Source organism: Odontesthes bonariensis, chromosome 10 (assembly GCF_027942865.1).
Source record: "Odontesthes bonariensis isolate fOdoBon6 chromosome 10, fOdoBon6.hap1, whole genome shotgun sequence".
NCBI lineage: Eukaryota > Metazoa > Chordata > Actinopteri > Atheriniformes > Atherinopsidae > Odontesthes > Odontesthes bonariensis.
Genome location: NC_134515.1, coordinates 3,756,469 through 3,777,225, shown reverse-complemented (window position 1 = coordinate 3,777,225; position 20,757 = coordinate 3,756,469). Strand labels below are relative to the sequence as shown.

The 20,757-nt window shown below is 42.4% G+C and overlaps 1 protein-coding gene across 1 annotated transcript; it reads left to right on the top strand.

The window, feature by feature from the left end:
- Positions 1 to 8,500: 8,500 nt before the first annotated feature.
- LOC142390498 (L-rhamnose-binding lectin SML-like) lies at positions 8,501 to 19,012 on the top strand. The gene is made up of 9 exons (XM_075475967.1): positions 8,501 to 8,637; positions 10,205 to 10,237; positions 10,629 to 10,733; positions 11,726 to 11,861; positions 16,477 to 16,586; positions 16,667 to 16,711; positions 16,811 to 16,943; positions 17,030 to 17,133; positions 18,722 to 19,012. The coding sequence occupies exons 1-9, from the start codon at positions 8,523 to 8,525 to the stop codon at positions 18,733 to 18,735; spliced, it is 795 nt and encodes a 264-aa protein (XP_075332082.1). The 5' UTR covers positions 8,501 to 8,522; the 3' UTR covers positions 18,736 to 19,012.
- The last annotated feature ends 1,745 nt before the right edge of the window (positions 19,013 to 20,757 follow it).

Genomic DNA, 20,757 nt, shown 5'->3' with positions numbered 1-20,757 from the left:
GAGGGGAGCGTGTGTTTCGAGAACGTGTAGATACCCATGTGGAGACAGACGAATGGCTGACATCGTGATTTAGATTGCCAAGGACTGTGCTGCTGCAAATATGCAGCTTGCTAGAACTCCAGAGAGAAACACGCCGATCAAACCCAATTCCTCCATACGTCCAGGTCCTCACCACCCTTGGATTTTTGGCCACTGGAACCTTTCAGAGGGAGTTTGGAGACAGATCGGGGGTGTCCCAGTCCTCTGTGAGTCGTGCACTCCCCTTGGTCATCAAAGCTCTCATCAGTTTATCACCCATGGTACATCATATTCCCATACACCGCTGTCCAACAAGTACAAATTAAGAGGGACTTTCATGCCGTGGCTGGACTGCCAAACATAATCGGAGCAATAGACTGGACACATATACGCATCAAAGCACCCGTGCTGTCGTGGAGCGCACTGAGCTGAAGGCCAGGTGGGTGCGTCTCGATACAGCGGGGGGGCAAACTGCTCTATAGCCCAGAGAAGTCATCCCAGATTTGTACAATATTGCCATGAACGAGGGTCTCCACCTGAACCAGCCCAGGCAGACCAGAAGGTGTGGTGCCAGAAGACCCCCCTCATTAACCGCCCCATCAAAGAGCCATCATGATGAGGCAACAACTGATTGCACGGCTTTAGTTGCAGTCATCGAGCGCCTGGCCATGGCGAGACGTTTTTGTTTTTTTTAAGCCATTTTCATATTAACTTCTAAAGGAAGTTAGATAACATTCAATCAGTTTCTTCCTGCCTGTCCAGTTCCAGCTGTCAACCTTCCCAGGAGTGGACGTCCCAGCAAGGTCACCCCAAGGTCAGAAACCCAAGAGCTGCATCTCAGACTCTACAGGCCTCAGTTAGCATGTTAAAGGTTAAAGGTCACCCCAAGGTCAGAAACCCAAAGAGCTGCATCTCAGACTCTGCAGGCCTCAGTTAGCATGTTAAAGGTTAAAGGTCACTCCAAGGTCAGAAACCCAAGAGCTGCATCTCAGACTCTACAGGCCTCAGTTAGCATGTTAAAGGTTAAAGGTCACCCCAAGGTCAGAAACCCAAGAGCTGCATCTCAGACTCTGCAGGCCTCAGTCAGCATGTTAAAGGTTAAAGGTCACCCCAAGGTCAGAAACCCAAGAGCTACATCTCAGACTCTGCAGGCCTCAGTTAGCATGTTAAAGGTTAAAGGTCACCCCAAGGTCAGAAACCCAAGAGCTGCATCTCAGGCCCCATCCACACGTAGCCGGGTATCTGCTAAAACAAATATATTTTTCTACGTTTGGACCTGTCATCCACATGAAAACGCATAAAAACGCACCGTAAACGAATGTTTTTAAAAACTCCGGGCAAAGTGAAGATTTTTGAAAACTCCGTTTATGCAGCTGCGTGTAGACAGAGATAACCGGAGTTTTGCGTTTTCGAACATCACAATATGCGCCAAAACAACAACAAATCTGCTTAAAAGTCTAAAGTGCGACCTTTGTTTACTGAAGAAGCATGGATGCCTTGAGAACTGTGGTGGTTATTATTGTGCAGGCGCTGTTTACAGCCTTGATTTTACACGCCCAAGTCGTACTCCCAGAGGAATGGCGTGACAATTTCGCATGTCCCGGTCCTCACTCCTGTCGCTGTCAGAATTATTACGTCCTCATATCGAGGGGCAGTCCACTGTCATGCGATCACCTGTCAGTGTGCTCAAAAAAGTTGCGTGCACACTTTATTATTTAGCTGACGAGGGCAGATTGCGCAAAACAGCAAATGCATTTGGGTTGTCAAGACAGGTGAAAACGCAGATGTTCGGTTATGTGTGGAAGGTGTTTTTTTCGAAAACGAGGTAATGTGGATACAAATTATTTTATAAACGGAGGGGGGGAAATATTCGGTTTTAAAAATACCCGGCTATGTGTGTACATAGCCTCAGACTCTGCAGGCCTCAGTTAGCATGTTAAAGGTTAAAGGTCCCCCCAAGGTCAGAAACCCAAGAGCTAGATCTCATACTCTGCAGGCCTCAGTTAGCATGTTAAAGGTTAAAGGTCAGAAACCCAAGAGCTGCATCTCAGACTCTGCAGGCCTCAGTCAGCATGTTAAAGGCAAGGCAAGGCATCTTTATTTATACAGCGCATTTCATACCACAGGCAACTCAATGTGCTTTACATAAAGACAAGGCATTTAAAAGAACAGCATAAAGCAGCATAAAAACAAGCAATTTAAAGAGAAAAAATTAAAAACACAGTTAAAAGCAATCAAAGAAGAGGGGAAAAAGAAAGATATAAACTCAACCATAAGCACACGGAAAGAGAAATGTTTTTAACCTGGATTTAAAAGTGCTCACAGTTGTGGCTGATTTCAGTTCTGCTGGTAGTTTGTTCCAGTTGTGTGCAGCATAACAGCTAAAAGCTGCTTCACCGGGTCTAGTTTGAACTCTGGGCTCCACTATCTGACCTGAGTCAGCAGATCTCAGAGCTCTGCTGGGTTTATACTCTGCTAGCATGTCATTCATGTGTTCTGGACCTAAACCATTCTGTGATTTGTAGACGAGTAGCAGAACTTTAAAATCTATTCTGTATCTGACCGGGAGCCGACGTAAAGACTTGAGAACTGGGGTGATGTGATGTGATCTCTTTGTTCTGGTTAAAACTCGGGCTGCAGCGTTCTGAATGAGCTGCAGCTGTTTGAGACTCTTTTGGGGGAGTCCAGTCAGAGACCGTTAGCATTAGCATGTAGCATGAATCAGCTTCCCCTGATCTGTTTGGGACATGAAACCCTTAATTCTGGATATGTTCTTAAGTTGATAAAAGGCTGATTTGGTGACTGATTTGATATGATTGTTGAAGGTCAGGTCTGAGTCTATCAGCACGCCGAGGTTCCGGACTTCGTCTTTAGTTTCTAGAGACAGTGACTCAAGATGTTTACTGACAGCAAACCTCTTCTCTTTGTTGCCAAACACAATGACCTCAGTTTTTTTCTTGATTTAACTGAAGGAAATTTAGGTTCATCCACTTTTTGACTTGCTCTAAGCAGTCGCACAATGACTCCATCGGACTGCAGTCATCTGGAGACAGTGCGAGATATATCTGTGTGTCATCTGCATAGCTGTGGAGGTTGACTTTAGAGTTCTTCAGAATTTGACCCAGAGGCAGCATGTATAGGGTGAACAGAAGGGGTCCAAGAACTGACCCCTGAGGAACTCCACATGTCATAGCCACTCGATCAGATTGATAACTTCCAATGGTCACAAAATAACTCCGCTCCTCCAAGTATGAGGAGTATGAGTCCACCAGTTGAGGTGGACTGGACCATTCTTTGACCATTGACTGTTAAAACTCCTCTAACATCCTGCAGCTGGAGGACACAAAGCCAGTGTGTCAGAGCTTCAGCTTGTGCAGCAGCAGGTGACCTTTCTGGGAAATCTCTTATCACCGAAGCTATAGAACTCCTTCCAAAATGCATTCAGGCTATCCAGCAGATTCCTAAGCCAAATAATAAAGAAAAAGTCATGTCCTTTTTGGGAGTGAGTATATATTGTTGTTCTTTTATTCCTTAATGTTCAGTCATTGAAGCACCTCTGTCTGCTGGTGTGCATTGATCGGGTTTGGGACCAAAAGACATCATCACACGAAGCCCTGAAACTTAACAAACTTTGTCCACACTGAGACCAGGACTTGTGTCTCCACCCACTCTGGCGCCTCCCTGATCCTTGCAAACCATTTACACAGACTGTTGAAGAATAGAGGGCTGCATGACTTCTGTCCCTTTGCAGCAACATGGTGACAGGCTGAGACATGTGGCAGAGTTTTGAGTCCCGCTAAGCTTCTTTCTACACCTTGTGAGGATGGCGAGGGGAGGACCATGATTGTGAACCTGCTCTCTCTGACGTTTGTTCTCCCAGACCTGATCTGGACCACGGTACTTTTTGAAAATCCTCAAACCTGGCAAGCACCAGTCGCAGTTAACCTTTAACCCTGCCAAATGTTAAACCACGCCCCGTTCTGCAGGCGCTCTGCTGTCTTGTCTTCGATCAGATATTCAGGCCTTGTCCACACGTAGCCGGGTATTTTTAAAACCGAATGTTTCCCCCCCTCCGTTTATAAAAAAATCTGTATCCACATTACCTCGTTTTTGAAAAAAACACCTTCCACACATAACCAAACATCTGCGTTTTCACCTGTCTTGACAACCCAAATGCATTTGCTGTTTTGCGTAATCTGCCCTCGTAAGCTAAATAATAAAGTGTGCACGCCACTTTTTTGAGCACACGGACAGGTGATCGCATGACTGCCCCTCGATATGAGGACGTAATAATTCCGACAGCGACAGGAGTGAGGAGTACGACTTGGGCGTGTAAAATCAAGGCAGTAAACAGCGCCTGCACAATAATAACCACCACAGTTCTCAAGACATCCATGCTTCTTCAGTAAACAAAGGTCGCACTTTAGACTTTTAAGCAGATTTGTTGTTGTTTTGGCGCATATTGTGACGTTCGAAAACGCAAATCTCCGGTTATCTCTGTCTACACGCAGCTGCATAAACGGAGTTTTCAAAAATCTTCACTTTGCCCGGAGTTTTTAAAAACATTCGTTTACGGTGCGTTTTTATGCGTTTTCATGTGGATGACAGGTCCAAACGTAGAAAAATATATTCGTTTTAGCAGATACCCGGCTACGTGTGGATGGGGCCTCATTCACAGGTGAAAGCATCTCTCCCTGATCCAGCAGCCGGTGTGCTGCATCTCTTTAAGCCTCTGGAGTCTAAGGCCTTTCAGAGACTTTGATACAGTTTGCAACACCTTGACATTTTCAAGTATTTCAACTAACTGTAAACATCTATGCAAAAGTGACACATATGGTTGTATTCTGAAAAGCCTAACAAAAAATAATATGAGAGTAAAGTGAATGTAATACAAACAAGTTTTATTTAAATTGAGGGGAAACACAACTGTACAAAAAACAGGTTTTAGAGGTCTTCAAACAGTGCAAGAAAACACACTATAAATATATCTAGCCAAGACTTTTGAAGGTTGAACCTTGTAAACAAAAGTGTTGGCTGCATAAAAGTAAAAAGTGCAGTCAGAAATGTTTTGTTGTTTCCACACAAGCTGTAAAAAAGTCATTGTAACTCAAGGCAGTGTCTCTGTTAGTTGAATCCTAATTAGATGGGTGTGTAACACCCCTGATTGCCCCCACACCCCTGTCACTCTCCATGTGATAATTGTCTGTTGATGCTGGCTGAATGGGGCGTGTTCTCACCTGTGAATAGCCACTCAATCACCTGGTACTTAACATGTGAATAGCGATAGGTGTGGCCTAGGAGGCTGATGCAGTCTGAGAGTACAGAAAATCCAAAGATTTCTTTTCACTGTCTTTAAAAAGGGCCAGCTATATAATTTATTTTAATATATATATATTTGAAAAGTATAAGTTTCAAGGTTTTTAATGGTGTCACTTATATGTTTGAATGACAAAAACTCACAGAGTTAGAGATTTGTTTTTGGAGATGTGTAAAAAATCCCGCCGGCGGGTTCTTAGACTCCAGAGTGATAAGCCTGGTGACGGGGTTGTGATGAGGACCAAGAAGGGGAACCATCAGAAGTGGTCAGAACCTTTCCAAGTGCTGCTCACCACCCAGGCTGCAGGGAAGGTTGCTGTGATAACCACCTGGTGCCGTGCCAGCGTTTGCAGGAAGGTCCTGAGTTAACAGACGACTCCTCCCCTGCGGCGCACCTGAAGAGGAATTTTTGGCATGAGCCTCACAAATTAAAGTTTTGTTCCTGATGACGCTTTGACACAAAATGCTGTTTACTTCCTTGAGTACAGATCGTCTTACTGGAAAACAAGTGGCTGTGTTCACATCCACTCAATGTTTTAAATACTTCCTGCAGCACATATCCAGAAAAAAACATGGGTTAGGTTCAACAGAAATAATTAATAATTTGTTTTACATGCGCTCATTACTCAGATATTCATCAATATCACAAAAACACAACAGGTTTAAAAATAAAAGAGGATTTTTTTATATGGATCATTACTCATCTGATTGTGTTTAAGCTCTGTTTTTAAGTTAAATACTCAGATCTGAACACTGAAGTCATTCAGAAACTACAGTAACTTTCTGGTTGTTAGTTTTCATATTTTTTTTACTCTTAATTCTAATACAGAGCAGAACTTACACAAGGCCTTTTGTTTTTTTATGTCAGGGTAACACAGGTCAAGCAGATACGATTATAACGTGACAGGCAGGAAGAAACTGGTTAAATGTTATCTAACTTCTAAAGGAAGTTAGAAAGCATTCAACCAGTTTCTTCCTGCCTGTCCAGTTCCAGCTGTCAATCTTCCCAGGAGTGGACGTCCCAGCAAGGTCACCCCAAGGTCAGAAACCCAAGAGCTGCATCTCAGACTCTGCAGGCCTCAGTTAGTATGTTAAAGGTTAAAGGTCACCCCAAGGTCAGAAACCCAAGAGCTGCATCTCAGACTCTGCAGGCCTCAGTCAGCATGTTAAAGGTTAAAGGTCACCCCAAGGTCAGAAACCCAAGAGCTACATCTCAGACTCTGCAGGCCTCAGTTAGTATGTTAAAGGTTAAAGGTCACCCCAAGGTCAGAAACCCAAGAGCTACATCTCAGACTCTGCAGGCCTCAGTTAGTATGTTGAAGGTTAAAGGTCATGCCAGCACAGTTAGAAACAGACTGAACAGGTATGGCTTGTGTGGAAGGGCTGCAGGAGAAAGCCTCTTCTCTCTAAAAAGAACATGGCAGCACAGCTTAGGTTTGCAAAGCTGCATCTGAACAAACCACAAGACTTCTGGAACAATGTCCTTTGGACAGAGCAGACCAAAGTGGAGATGTTTGCTCATAATGCACAGCAGCACGTTTGAAGGAAACCAAACACATCATATCAGCACAAACACCTCACACCAGCTGTCAAGCATGGTGGTGGAGGGCTGATGATCTGGGCTGGTTCTGCAGCCACAGGACCTGGGCACCTCGCAGTCATTGGGCCTCATGCAACAACGTTCGTACGCACAGATTTGTTCTTAAGTCGTGCGTACGAGTGATTTAAGAAAATTTGCGCATTCACCAATCTTTTTGCATCTTACGTTTTCTTTCAGGTTACGAACAGAATTACGAGTGATCCAGACCTGTCGTAGGAGTTTCGTAAAATAGTCCGCTGTCATTCCAATCAAGTTAGCTTGACTAATGGATTGTATATTTAATTACTTTGAAGCAAACATAAATAAATATATACATTATACCCCATAATGATGTTGACATTATTCTATTTGACTTAAATTATGCACTAATTGAAGGTTAATTGACTCTGTATGTAACAAGGTCAATGGGAAGTATAACCAGCGGCTGACTTGCTACTTTTGGATGCATTAGCGCGCCAGGCTCTTGGAGGGGAGCGTGTGTTCCGAGAACGTGTAGATATCCTTGCGGAGACAGACGAATGGCTGACATCGTGATTAAGATTCCCAAGGACTTTGCTGCTGCAAATATGCAGCTTGCTAGAACTCCAGAGAGAAACACGCCGATCAAACCCAATTCCACCACACGTCCAGGTCCTCACCACCCTTGGATTTTTGGCCACTGGAACCTTTCAGAGGGAGATTGGAGACAGATCGGGGGTGTCCCAGTCCTCTGTGAGTCGTGCGCTCCGCTTGGTCATCAAAGCTCTCATCAGTTTATCACCCATGGTACATCATATTCCCATACACCGCTGTCCAACAAGTACAAATTAAGAGGGACTTTCATGCCGTGGCTGGACTGCCAAACATAATCGGAGCAATAGACTGGACACATATACGCATCAAAGCACCCGTGCTGTCGTGGAGCGCACTGAGCTGAAGGCCAGGTGGGTGCGTCTCGATACAGCGGGGGGGCAAACTGCTCTATAGCCCAGAGAAGTCATCCCAGATTTGTACAATATTGCCATGAACGAGGGTCTCCACCTGAACCAGCCCAGGCAGACCAGAAGGTGTGGTGCCAGAAGACCCCCCTCATTAACCGCCCCATCAAAGAGCCATCATGATGAGGCAACAACTGATTGCACGGCTTTAGTTGCAGTCATCGAGCGCCTGGCCATGGCGAGACGTTTTTGTTTTTTTTAAGCCATTTTCATATTAAACCATTTCTTTTTTATTTCGGTGACACAGAGTTAACAGCACTCGTAATTGCTTCCCATTTCTTGGCTTTAGCAGGTCCCGTAATTCCACTGCTGACACTGCTAAAAAGGACAGATTTTCCTTTCTGGATCTCTGAAAGCAGAACTTTAATCTCAGAGCCCGTAAAGTTGTTCTTTATGCGCCTTGATGCCGTTCTCATGACTCAACACTTCCTGGCACAGGACAGAGGAAGCACAGCCTTATATGGTATCATTTTGGGCGTGGAGTATGCAAATCTACCATCCTCTTGCACGTGCCAGTTAGACCAGTTCCAGCATTTTTGTTTTCTGATTTAATCTATGCAACACGTCAGTAAAAGATTATTTCCCCATACTTTGTATTCGTGTGTCGTAAGATGGCTCTTACCCCAGCAGAACAAATATCCAGAGTCTTTTTCATTTCCTTCATTTCAGCACCTCCGACCGCATCTCCTGACACCATGTTCTGCACCAGACTGAGCATCTCACTGCGTAAGTACACAGCTGACTGTAGATGTTTGATTTATTGATAAAACATAGAAGGAGACAGAAGAAATTATTATTTCTATACATTCTTTCAGAGACTTTGAGGCAGTTTGCAACACCTTGACATTTTCAAGTATTTCAACTAACTGTAAACATCTCTGCAAAAGTGACACATATGGTTGTATTCTGAAAAGCCTAACAAAAAATAATATGAGAGTAAAGTGAATGTAATACAAACAAGTTTTATTTAAATTGAGGGGAAACACAACTGTACAAAAAACAGGTTTTAGAGGTCTATAAATATATCTAGCCAAGACTTTTGAAGGTTGAACCTTGTAAACAAAAGTGTTGGCTGCATAAAAGTAAAAAGTGCAGTCAGAAATGTTTTGTTGTTTCCACACAAGCTGTAAAAAAGTCATTGTAACTCAAGGCAGTGTCTCTGTTAGCTGAATCCTAATTAGATGGGTGTGTAACACCCCCGATTGCCCCCACCCCCCTGTCACTCTCCATGTGATAATTGTCTGTTTATGCTGGCTGAATGGGGCGTGTTCTCACCTGTGAATAGCCACTCAGTCACCTGGTACTTAACATGTGAATAGCGATAGGTGTGGCCTAGGAGGCTGATGCAGTCAGAGAGTACAGAAAATCCAAAGATTTCTTTTCACTCTCTTTAAAAAGGGCCAGCTATATCATTTATTTTAATATATATATATATATATTTGAAAAGTATAAGTTTCAAGGTTTTTAATGGTGTCACTTATATGTTTGAATGACAAAAACTCACAGTTACAGATGTGTTTTTGGAGAAGTGTCAAAAATCCCGCCGGCGGGTTCTTAGACCCCAGAGTGTTAAAAGAGACAGAAACAACCTGTATCTGCCATCAGCCAAATGATCATTTTTAACCTGTGAGCATGAAAGTCTTTTCAGTTTCTTCAGGTTTTGCCTGTGAAGTTAAAGAGAAAGAACTGAGGTGGGGATAGTGATGGGACCTCTGTCTCTTCTCAGGGCAAAGCACTGTTTTCACTTATGATTATATAATTCAATTTGATTTTATCTATAGAGCGCCAACTCACAACAAATGTCATCTCAATCCTTAAAGATACAGTCTACGATGAAAACCAGTAATCATACCGAGCCTTATGATTTTTAAAGATATGAAGGTTTTACATGATGTTTGATGGTGAAGGTGCAAAAATGATGCACATTCATGTTTCAGTACAAACTCTGAGCACAGTGAAACTGACCCTTGTGCATAAAAATCCTGGATGTTCTGATCATCCATCCACCTGTTCCCTCTCACCCTCCTTATGAAAGCTGTAGTTCATGCTACTGAAATGTCTCCAGGTTTTGACTCTGTGATCTGAGCCGTTCCTGCATTCCTTCGTCTCTGCCCTCAGACTTTACTGTTTCACTGCAGCCTGATGGTGTGATCACCATGATCATCATCATTCATGGGGAAGTGGAATAAATTTGTCTGACTCGACATGGAAAAGCCCAATGCTAAAGCAGCTTTAAACAGAAGTAACAGGACAAGTAAATCAACTAACACTGAGGTTTCTTTTCTCTTTTCAGTGCTGGCAGCATCATCTTTGCTGACGTGTTCAGGTCAATACACATTTCATTCTGTTCTGTAAAACCAAGCCATTGTGAGGCACAGGAGGGAATCCAAACTTTTTACACTTAATCAAGCTTTGTTTTGACTCTATAAGTAACTTTAATGCATGCCATATTATTCAGAGTTGTATAGTTTACAATGCTGAGGGAGGCGACTCTTAACCCAGAAAGTGGAGATCTGACCTTTTGATCTGTTATCTTGTCAGCAGTCTTTGTTGATGCAGCTCCCTCCACCATTTAATGAAATAAATATTTCTACATGTATTTATTTATATCAACCTGAAAAGAAAGTGTAGGTGAGAGAGCTGCTTCAGCACCATAACCAACATATTTTCTCTTTTATGGAGTAACTATTCACCAAACATTTTGCTTTTCATTCCAGGTTTTGCCGGAGCCGAAGAACCGTTTCCCTTCGCTGGGACCGCCATAACCACAGAGAGAGTGATCACCTGCGATGACAGTCACAATGTCCAGCGCATGAGCTGCGGTACGACTCCAGCACAGACTCAAAAGTTTGCTGGAAAACAAGTCAAAGTAAACAAGTCGATTCTATTCTTACTTCTCATCTTATCTTAGATAGACTGATAGATAGATTCTTACTCCTTATTTAGCTCACTTCCTGTTTTATTTTGTAGTATTTACTCCCTCAGTATATTAACTCCTTGGTTTCAGTTATTCCCTGTCGGATCATTGTTTCATGTCCATGTCTCAGGCCTTGTTTTTCTACTGTTTTTACTGTGGTTTTGGATCATCAGGAGCTCCTCTGGCCGACCTCCCGGATGACCTCCTGGTTGTCCATCAGAACATAAGAAACCCCGAAACATAGGAAAATGCAAAACACAAAATACATGAATCATAGATATATAAATAGACTGATGGTGCTTGGTGCTTTATACAGGCCAAAAAGTTTAATATTTCTGCATCTTTCCGGAAAAAACAGTAAAGTGTTTATTAATCCAGCTGAATTCCCAGTAAAGCTGCTCCGATTCACATATTTTTCTGTTTCTTTTCTCAAAACTTGGACTAAAATCAGCCCATTAGGACTACGTGTCAGCTCACTTAAAGCATTTCCAGACTGTCGCTCTGCTCTAATAAAATCCTGATTTTATAACCACAGAATCAGCATTAAAGCAGCTTAAAGACAGCGTCTGTGCAGAGAACTCAGCTGAACTCACATGGACCAGGAGCTGCCTCTGTCTGTCTGAAAGAAACTGAGGCTGATGTAAAACCAGGAAGCTTAGATGTTGGATTTCTTGATAAAACATAAATGAAACATAGACAGTTATTATTTCTATAAGTTATTTAAGGGGTCTTACACCATTATCTACTTGACATACATTTTCACTTCAAGAGATTTGAATTATTTTAATTTATTTAATTCATTTTCTTTTTTATGTGATGGAAAAATGAAGTTTTATTGGGATCAAATAAAGATGATTGGGATTATTAAATCTTCTTCCTGTGTTTTCTGTGAAACAGAGGATGGCGTGATCATCGTGCAGTCAGCTCTGTATGGACGTTTGGACACAGAGACCTGCAGTGAGGGCAGACCTTCAGAGCAGCTCACCAACACAAAGTGCTCTCAGAAAGGCACTGTGGATGTCCTGAAAAAAAGGTACAGTTGCCATGACGACGCAGAATCAATCCACCAGATGAGTCGCACACTCATTGAAAATGTTTGAATTTGACAAGCAGCAGAGGTTTAACTTGACTAAAAGGAGCTAACGGAGTTGGAAATGAATCAAAGTTAAAGCGATAAATAAACAGCTGAAGCAGCCAAGTGATGGATGACATGTGGTGGGATGAAAAAGTCTGAGACAAATTGAGCAACCGCTCATTTTGGTGGGACAACATTCCTAATGATGTTGATATTAAACAGTAACAGGCCCACCAGAGATCAATCTGTAATCAATTCACTTCCCTGGAACGAACATGACTATGAGGTGGATACACGACTCAGTGAAGGATAGGGGCACGGACCTATTCTCTAGGGCTAGAACTGACCAGAATAGTTCTCAGAGGAAAGAGAGCGTAAATAAAAGTGGTAGACTAGAGGGAAGTAAGCTTCAGGTTTGTCCTTGTGGCTGGCAGAAAGTAACATCAGTTAGAGGCCTTAAAATGCATCAGGGAAGAAAGAGATGTGTGGTAAAGGAAGGGCAGTGTGGCCGAATCGATCAGTACTTTTTAAGAAGTCAGTCGAGTAAGCCGGATGAAGTCCAGCGGCAGGTAGAAAACCACAGTCCGAAGGATATCAATAACACAGCTACGGAGGGGGAGGAGGAGGTTCTAAGAAGGGATGCAGCTGATACTGAGGTGAACAGGCCAGTTAGAGAGAGAAATATGGAGCAGAAAGCTAGAGTTAAGTGGCCTAGGGCAAATAGTAACAAAGAATGGGAGGCAGTCAATAAAGATTTGTCAATAATATTGGGTAGGTTAGGAGGAAATGCAAGCGATAGGCTAGAGAAGATGGGAGATATAATTTATTCCTATGGTGTAGAGAGATTTGGGGTGCAAGATAGAAAGAGGGTTGAAACAGTACATTTAGTTAAGTCTAGACGGCAAAAAGAGATGGAGAAATTGGTTAAGGAAAGAAGAAATTTAAGAAAGCAGTGGAAAAAAGATACAGAAGAAGAGAGAGAGGGAATTAATGTTTTGCAGGAAGAATCGAGAGGCAGGCTAGCAATACTCAGAAGGGCGGAAAATATTAGGAAAAAGAGACAGAAGAAAGAATATGTAAGAACGGCATTTTACAGGGATCCGTTCAAGTTTGTAAAAAGGATTGTTTAACCAGGAAAAGGGAGGGCAGCTTAAGGCAACAAAGTCAGAGGTGGAAGAGTATCTAAGAAATACATATTCAGATCTTGAACAGCGTAGAGTAGTAGGCCTTCCACCTGACATGCCACCGTTAGGAGAGATAGCTCATAAGATGGACGTTAGACCACCTAGGTGGAAGGAGGTTGAGGAGGTAGTCAGGCGTGCAAAGGCTTCGGCGGCCCCAGGGTCAAATGGAGTCCCCTACCGGGTTTATAAAAGTGCACCTGATGTCCTCAAGTTTTAGTGGAGGCAATTAAAAATAGTTTGGGAGAAACAGGTTATTCCTAGAGCATGGCGTAGGGCAGGAGGTGTTCTTATTCCAAAGGAGAAAGAGTCCTCGGACCTGAGTCAGTTCCGGATGATCTCTCTCCTAAATGTAGAGGGGAAGATTTTCTTTAGTTTGGTTGCACAGAGATTAGCCAGTTATTTAGAAAATAATAGCTTAATAGATACTACTGTGCAGAATGCAGGAATACCAGGTTTCGCAGGGTGTTTAGAGCACACTCGCATGATTTGGCATCAGATTCAAGATTGAGAAAAAAGACTTGCAAGTTATATTTCTGGATCTAGCAAATGCATTTGTTTCAGTGCCACATAGCCCTATTTGGAAAGCATTTGAGTATTTTAGAGTGCCTGTAATAGTTGTTAACTTAGTAAGAGCATATTTTCAGGATATTAGACTGTGCCTAAGTACAGCAGGTTTCACAACAGGTTGGCAGAGGCTAGAAATAGGCATTATGGCAGGGTGTACTATTTCTCCATTAGCATTTACAATGGCGATGGAGATAGTTATTAGAGCTTCCAAGTGGGTTGTAGGTGGAGAGAGACGTCAGGATGGCATGCGCCTTACACCAATTAGAGCATACATGGATGATATGACGTCAGTGACTACAACAGTGCCATGTATGAAGAGAATACTGGAGAGACTTAATAAAAATCTAAAGTGGGCTGGTATGAAAATCAAACCTACTACGTCTAGAAGTATCTCAATAAGTAGAGGGAAATTAAGTGATAGAAAGTTTGTAATAGATGAAGAAAGCATTCCAATAATAAGGGAAAAGGCAGTAAAGAGTTTAGGCAGGTGGTACCAGGCAGATATGAATGATGGAAAGCAGGCAGTGCAGTTTCGGGAAGATGTTGCTGAGGGACTGGATAGAATAGATAAATCAGAGCTTCCAGGAGAGTAGAAGCTGTGGTGTCTGCAGTTTGGATTGTTTCCTAGGTTGATGTGGCCACTTTCTGTGTATGAGATTCCATTATCTGTTGTAGAAAAAATGGAAAGATTAGTTAGCTTTTATATTAGGAAGTGGCTAGGTGTTCCTAGATGCTTAAGTACTGTGGCACTGTATGGGAAAGGCATACTCCAGCTCCCAGTATCTAGTCTAGTAGAGGAGTTTAAATGTACTAAAGTTAGGCCAGAGTTCCTGTTAGCTGGGAGTAAAGATGTGGTAGTTAGTAAGGTGGTTCCAAACCCAACCAAGGGGAGGAAATGGAATCCAAGAATGGCAGCTCAGGAGGGAGAAGCAACTCTTAGACATGCAGAGATTGTGGGTAATGTGCAAATAGGCCGGGGAGGCTTGGGGCCTGGCCCAGGTAAACCGGTGTGGAGTAGAGCAGGTCCCAAGGAGAAGAGAAAGCTAGTTGTTGAGCAGGTTCGTGGACAGGAGGAAATGTTAAGGGGTGCAAAGGCAGTGGCTCAGGCTAAGCAGGGACGGTGGTTGAATTGGGAACGTGTAGAGAAGAAAAAGCTTAGTTGGAAAGAACTGTGGAGTATGGAGGAAAGGAGTATTAGATTTTTGATAGGGGCAACATATGATGTATTGCCAACTCCCTAGAACCTAAAACTCTGGGTAAATGGAGACCCGTTATGTTTGTTATGTTCAGGTACTGCAACTCTAAGGCATATTTTGTCAGGTTGTAAGGTTAGTCTGTCACAAGGCCGGTATCCATGGCGACATAACCAAGTATTAAGAAGTTTAGCTGCAGGTATTGAAGAAAAACGAAGGCAGGTAAACTTAAGAGGGTCTAAGGTGAAGAGAGTTGCAATTCAGTTTGTTCAAGAGGGGGAGCAAGTTAAAAAGACGATAAGGAGGCACGGCAGCTTGGAGGATGCTTGTGATTGGGAGATGCAGGTAGATTTAGGAAATACGCTTGTTGTTCCCCAGGAAATAGCCTCTACAAATCTAAGGCCTGATATAGTCTTGTGGTCTTGGAGTAGGATGAGAGTCTATTTCATAGAGCTGACTGTTCCTTGGGAGGAATTAGTAGAGGAAGCATATGAAAGGAAAAAGCTTAGATATGTGGAGTTGGGGGCAGAAGCAGAGCAGCGAGGATGGAAGGTAAGAATCTGTCCAGTGGAAGTAGGATGTAGAGGATTTGTTGCAAAGTCTGTTGTTTCGTTGTTGAGGGAGCTGGGTGTAAGTGGACAGAGTGTGAGGAAAATAGTGAAGGAAGTGTCAGATGAAGCAGTAAAATCCAGTCAGTGGATTTGGATTAGAAGAAGCAATAGCAGCTGGGGCCCAGCAGGGGCAGCTCTTAGGGTAAACAGACTTTTGAAAAAGCAAAGAAGAAGTTCAAGATATTTAAGTGGAGGGTTTGGCCCATGTGATCCTTTTGAAACCAGGCGGCCATTTTGGGTGAGTTGGCTTTGAGTGAGTTGTATGGATTTGATTTTGCTGGCATTTTTAGTGATTATAGGACTGTTTAGGTGAGTTTGTCGGCTGAATCTGCTGGTGTGTCTTGTCCTGCCTCCACCTCTGGCATCCTCTATATTTTCATTACCCCCTACCCGAACCAGGGTTCTCCTCCCTGCTGTGACTGGTGTGCAATTGGTGAGAGACTGGGGTAGCTTGTGGCTGTAAAAGATGGTTGTTGGGGCGGTCGGTGGCATAGTGGGTTAAGCAGCCGCCCCATGTACAGAGGTTATAGTCCTCGCTGCAGCTGGCCCCGGTTCGAGTCCCGCACCAAGCGGCCCTTTGCTGCATGTCTCCCCCCTCTCTCTGCCCCTTGCATTCCTGTCTCTCTCCAACTGTCCTATCATTAAAGGCATAAAAAGCCCAGAAAAAAAAAAGAAAAAAAAAAAAAAGATGGTGGTTGTGGTGTGAGGAGCAGTGATGGCTGGCATTAGGGGAGTGACTCTGGAACGCCAGTGATCACTCTCTAGCCTCCTGGAGGTGTCGTGGGCCCAACTAGACGAAACACTGATGAAAGGAGGTTCCCACCTGATGACCCCAATGACATGTTGGTCAGCACTGCTCACTGATCTATATTATAGGGAGTATTGGGAATTATTCACTGAGTCCTGGTCCTTTCTATTTATTTATTTATTTTTCTTTAGCACAAGTTTCTTGTGTTTACCTTGAATCCCTCTATTCAAATCTGGAAACAAGCTCTTTTCCTTCCTTTTGCTCCTGCAGATGTGACGGTAAGAAAGTGTGTGAAATCAATGCAAACGTCGTTCGTACCTCTGATCCCTGCCATGGCATCTACAAGTACCTGGACACCACCTACGGCTGCTTCCCTGCAGGTCTGTGGCATCAAACTGAACTCATAACAGCTGAACAGAGATGATTTCTGTTTCTCATGTGATTTCTGTTGCTCCAACAGTCCGAAGTGTAGCATGTGAATTTTCTCTGGCAAACCTTCAGTGTGGTGAGATTCTTGTATTTGCATTGGATTGATGCCATAAATATACATGTTTGTGTTTTCCTTGCTTTCACCAGCCTGGTATCTAACTTCTCTGTTCGTCAGGTGAGGGGCAGGTTATATCTGTCCTCGGGGCCGATTATGGACGCAGTGACAGAAACACGTGCATTTTTGGGCGTCCTACCGATCAGGTCCAAAATATCCTCTGCTCAAGGCCTGCAAGTGAAGTTGCTGCCAGGTACAGAATGTTACTTTACTCCAATCCTCCATCTAATGGCACCCATGTTCCCTCAGTCCATGTTAAAGCTCCTGTTTCATCCACAGCTGCAATGGGAAAAGCAGCTGTTCTGTCAAAGCAAGCAACTCAATGTTTGGAGACCCCTGTGTTGGCACATACAAGTACCTGGAGGTTACCTACATATGCATATGTAAGTACTTTAAAGGCCTTTTATGGACTATTCGTCCTCGGTGTCAATAATCAAAAAATCAAAAAACAAAACAATAATAAACTAAATCAAATCAAACAGCCACTGAGACAGCTAGGGAGTGAATTTACGCAGGATAAATGAGTCCATTGTCCAGGCAAAAAAAAAATTGTTTCTTTAGGTTTATTCTTCAAACCAAGCAAACAAACAAAGAACTTTGCCTTTGCCGCCTCTCTTGCCCTGGTCAAAAACCATTAGCCCTCCCAGGTGCCTGCTCACCTGTGACTGCCACCCCTAATCTAATAAAACTCTTTTATGGACTATTTACTGAAACCAGGTAGTGTTAAACAGAGCCATGAGGTCACATTTATTTTCTATATTAACCAGAAACGAAAGACTATTCAAGTGAACCTTTATTTCCAATCATGAGAATCAACTTTCTCTGGAAGCTGGTATTTCAGATTGACCCCGACTCACGTTGGTGTTTGGAAGTGACTCTGCTGTAAAGATATAAAAGCTGCTGACAACACAGAGAGCTCTGCTGATTTCTGGGATCCGTTAGTGGCTGAACTTCCACACAAACACATGTTGATCTGCACAGTGTGATTAAACAAGCTGCTAAGTTTACACTGGTGGTAATGCTTATACCACCAGGTGGCAGCAATGTACTGAAGCTGCTTTAAAATGTGTGTGGGGCTGTAACATGAGATGCTGCTGGGGTAGAACTGCTCCACAACCTGAACCAAAGGCTCGGACACCAACACAGCTGAGGATCAGCTGCAACAATCACAGCTGAATATGAGCTCTAGCTTGACTTTCGTAGTTCCACCGCATAACTTTGTGAGCTACACAGCTTGACATGCTAACATTTACAGTTCATGTCTGAGCAAATGGATATAAGAAATCTGACTGAACTGCAAACCTAGTTATGGTTGCTAAGCTGTCATGGAAAGATTTGATGAAATGTGAAGCCCACTAACATCTGGTGTTGTTGAGTATTACAGGAAAATGATCAGAATTCAGTCCCGCATCAAGTGACTCTGCAGTGTTCGGGGGTATTTATGGGCTCTGGCTCTGATCAGCATTACTTCCAACCCAACACCTGGATGCTTACGCCAGTTTTCAATGAGAAAGCAAGAGTGGGCGTAGTTCACTTTTTCTGCACAGAAAAGACATGTTTAGTGACCACAGCGTCCCACATGGAGGGTTTGAACCGGGACAGCAATGACTTTGGGACAAAAGGAAACGTGATTGGTCAATTTTACTGGCTCAGTTGTGATGGAGATATTCATCATGTGACTCAACTCAGTGAACACCATGAAGTGTGATGACAGGTTGTCATGGTCTGTGTTTTTCTGCGTTGGTTTAATAGTTCCTTTCTTATGTTTCGTATTCTAGTCCATTTCTGTCAGTTATTTATTTCATTTTATATCATTTTATTTAATTCCTCCGCATGTTTCCTAAAAAGCTGCAGAAGACATGATTATTCCCATCAAACCACATTCACACTGTGTTAACAAAAGGTTTTTCTGCCACATTTTGGTGCTGATTTCTTCTGACTGAAATTCAGTTTTTACCTGGTCTTTTGCAGCTCCTGCCATTTGAGGACATCACCGAAAAGAAGATGACATCATCAAATTCATGCTTTAAATTCAATATATATTGAATCAATAATCAACCAATCGAATCCTGAAGAAATCCAAATACACCATTTAGAATAAAGTTCACTTTGTAGCTGTTGGGAGACGAGGCCGGTGACGTTTGGACCACAGTGTTAATACACATGTGATTAGATAGTATTGATTTTCTTTAATATGACTCTAATTGTAACACTGATTCAATATCCTTTGTGATCAACTCGTCTTTTTCTTTTGTTCTGTTATTCTGCGTCAGTTTTCTTTGAGCTACATGAATAAACTTTCCTTTCGTTTACAGCTTGCAGTCTCGTGGTATTATATCATTATCTGACTTGTTAAACACTGAAGCCAGACTGAGGTGCAAACAGATTGATCTGATGTCAAAGAGATAAAGTGGTTTAACTGCTTGAAAAGCAACATGTTTAGGCTTCATAAAATCAGCTTTCATGCTCCGTGTTCATGAACATGTTTCTGGTCAGAGATGTGAAACTTGGAGTTCTGTAGTTGAATGCAGCATTACTGGGAGGGAAACATGCATCCATGCAAACAGGTGACAGGTGCCTCCTCCTTACCATAGAGTTCCACTTTAAACTAGATTAAACAATACTTAAGTATCAGCACACTGCAGGAGTCTTAAGCCAACCCTTGTTGATACCTGTAGATAGCTGAACCGTGTAAACATGAACATAAACATAAACTCTTAACCCGAACTAGTTGAGTTTACTAGAAAATCGCGTGGAAACCCGTTGCCTTAAATATTGTAGCAATGGTAGAGGTGGAGACAGGAAAAGTCTCAGTCCAGAATTTCTTGTGCAGCAAACACTTTTATTTTGCCAGGCAATTCACAGGTACAATAGTGAATTACAATCACTTCACATATATTGGAACAAGTGGTGGTAACTTTCTGTCTCACCACTTTCAGTTATGGTGCAGATTTAGTTCAAATGCAACACGAACAAAAACCTTGTACTACACTGTCACTGCATACAGAACATAAACATAAACACATACAAACTCTACCACAGCACTAAATACAGCACATAAATGGGGAACAGAGAGCACCCATAATGCAATGCGGCAACACACCCACAGCACGCCACAATATATTGTTTAAAAAGAAATACATTTAAATTGTTCAAGTTATTTTATTTCAGAAAACACTGAAATTAACAAATAACAATTAACACAAATAATTCACTGCAGCAATAATGAATTAGGACTGGTGCAGTCTTAGGCTAACCTTTAGCAAACGTTTAGCAACCAGACCGATCTTAATAATTGCTTTACACGCTCTTCCGTATACTTAGTGTAACTACTTTAAAACATCCGCAGTTTATTTTTAAATACACAATTCAGTTTTCTCCAAAAATCGAGTAGGTCACGCTCTCACACAGGACAGGTCTTGACTCTCAGTTTAACTTCAAATAGGCTCCGCCCCTCCCTCACAGAACATAACTTTATATGTAATCTGTGCTTAACATGATCATTGCAGTGTATATTTTCAAAATTCGAATCCAAAGAACTAATTTGATTTAGTAATTACATAGATTTTTACAAAACATAATAGAAAAAGTAATGAACACTAAAACGTGTAATTTAAAACAAAATCCGGGTTTAGTTTGTTCAGTTCTGAGCAGCTTTAAAGTGAATATCTGCTCTGAGCTCCTTTATTCTCAAACACAGCCTGAACCCTCTTTACATTTTCAATGCTTTGCAGATGATACTCAGCTGTACTTATCTATGAAACCAATCAGTTGGTTAGACCAGTGGTTTTCAAAGTGGGGGACGCCAGGGGGCGCTAGGGGGGCCTCCGAAAATTGGTGTAGATTAGAAAAAAATGCAAAAATAAAAAAATATAATTAAATTTTTTTTAAACATCATTATAAAAAATTGTCACACTTTTTTAATCGGTATTGTAAAATACAATTTATAATAAAATATCATATGGAAATGTTATTTGCCATGCTTGTCTTTCTGATTGGCTGCCAGT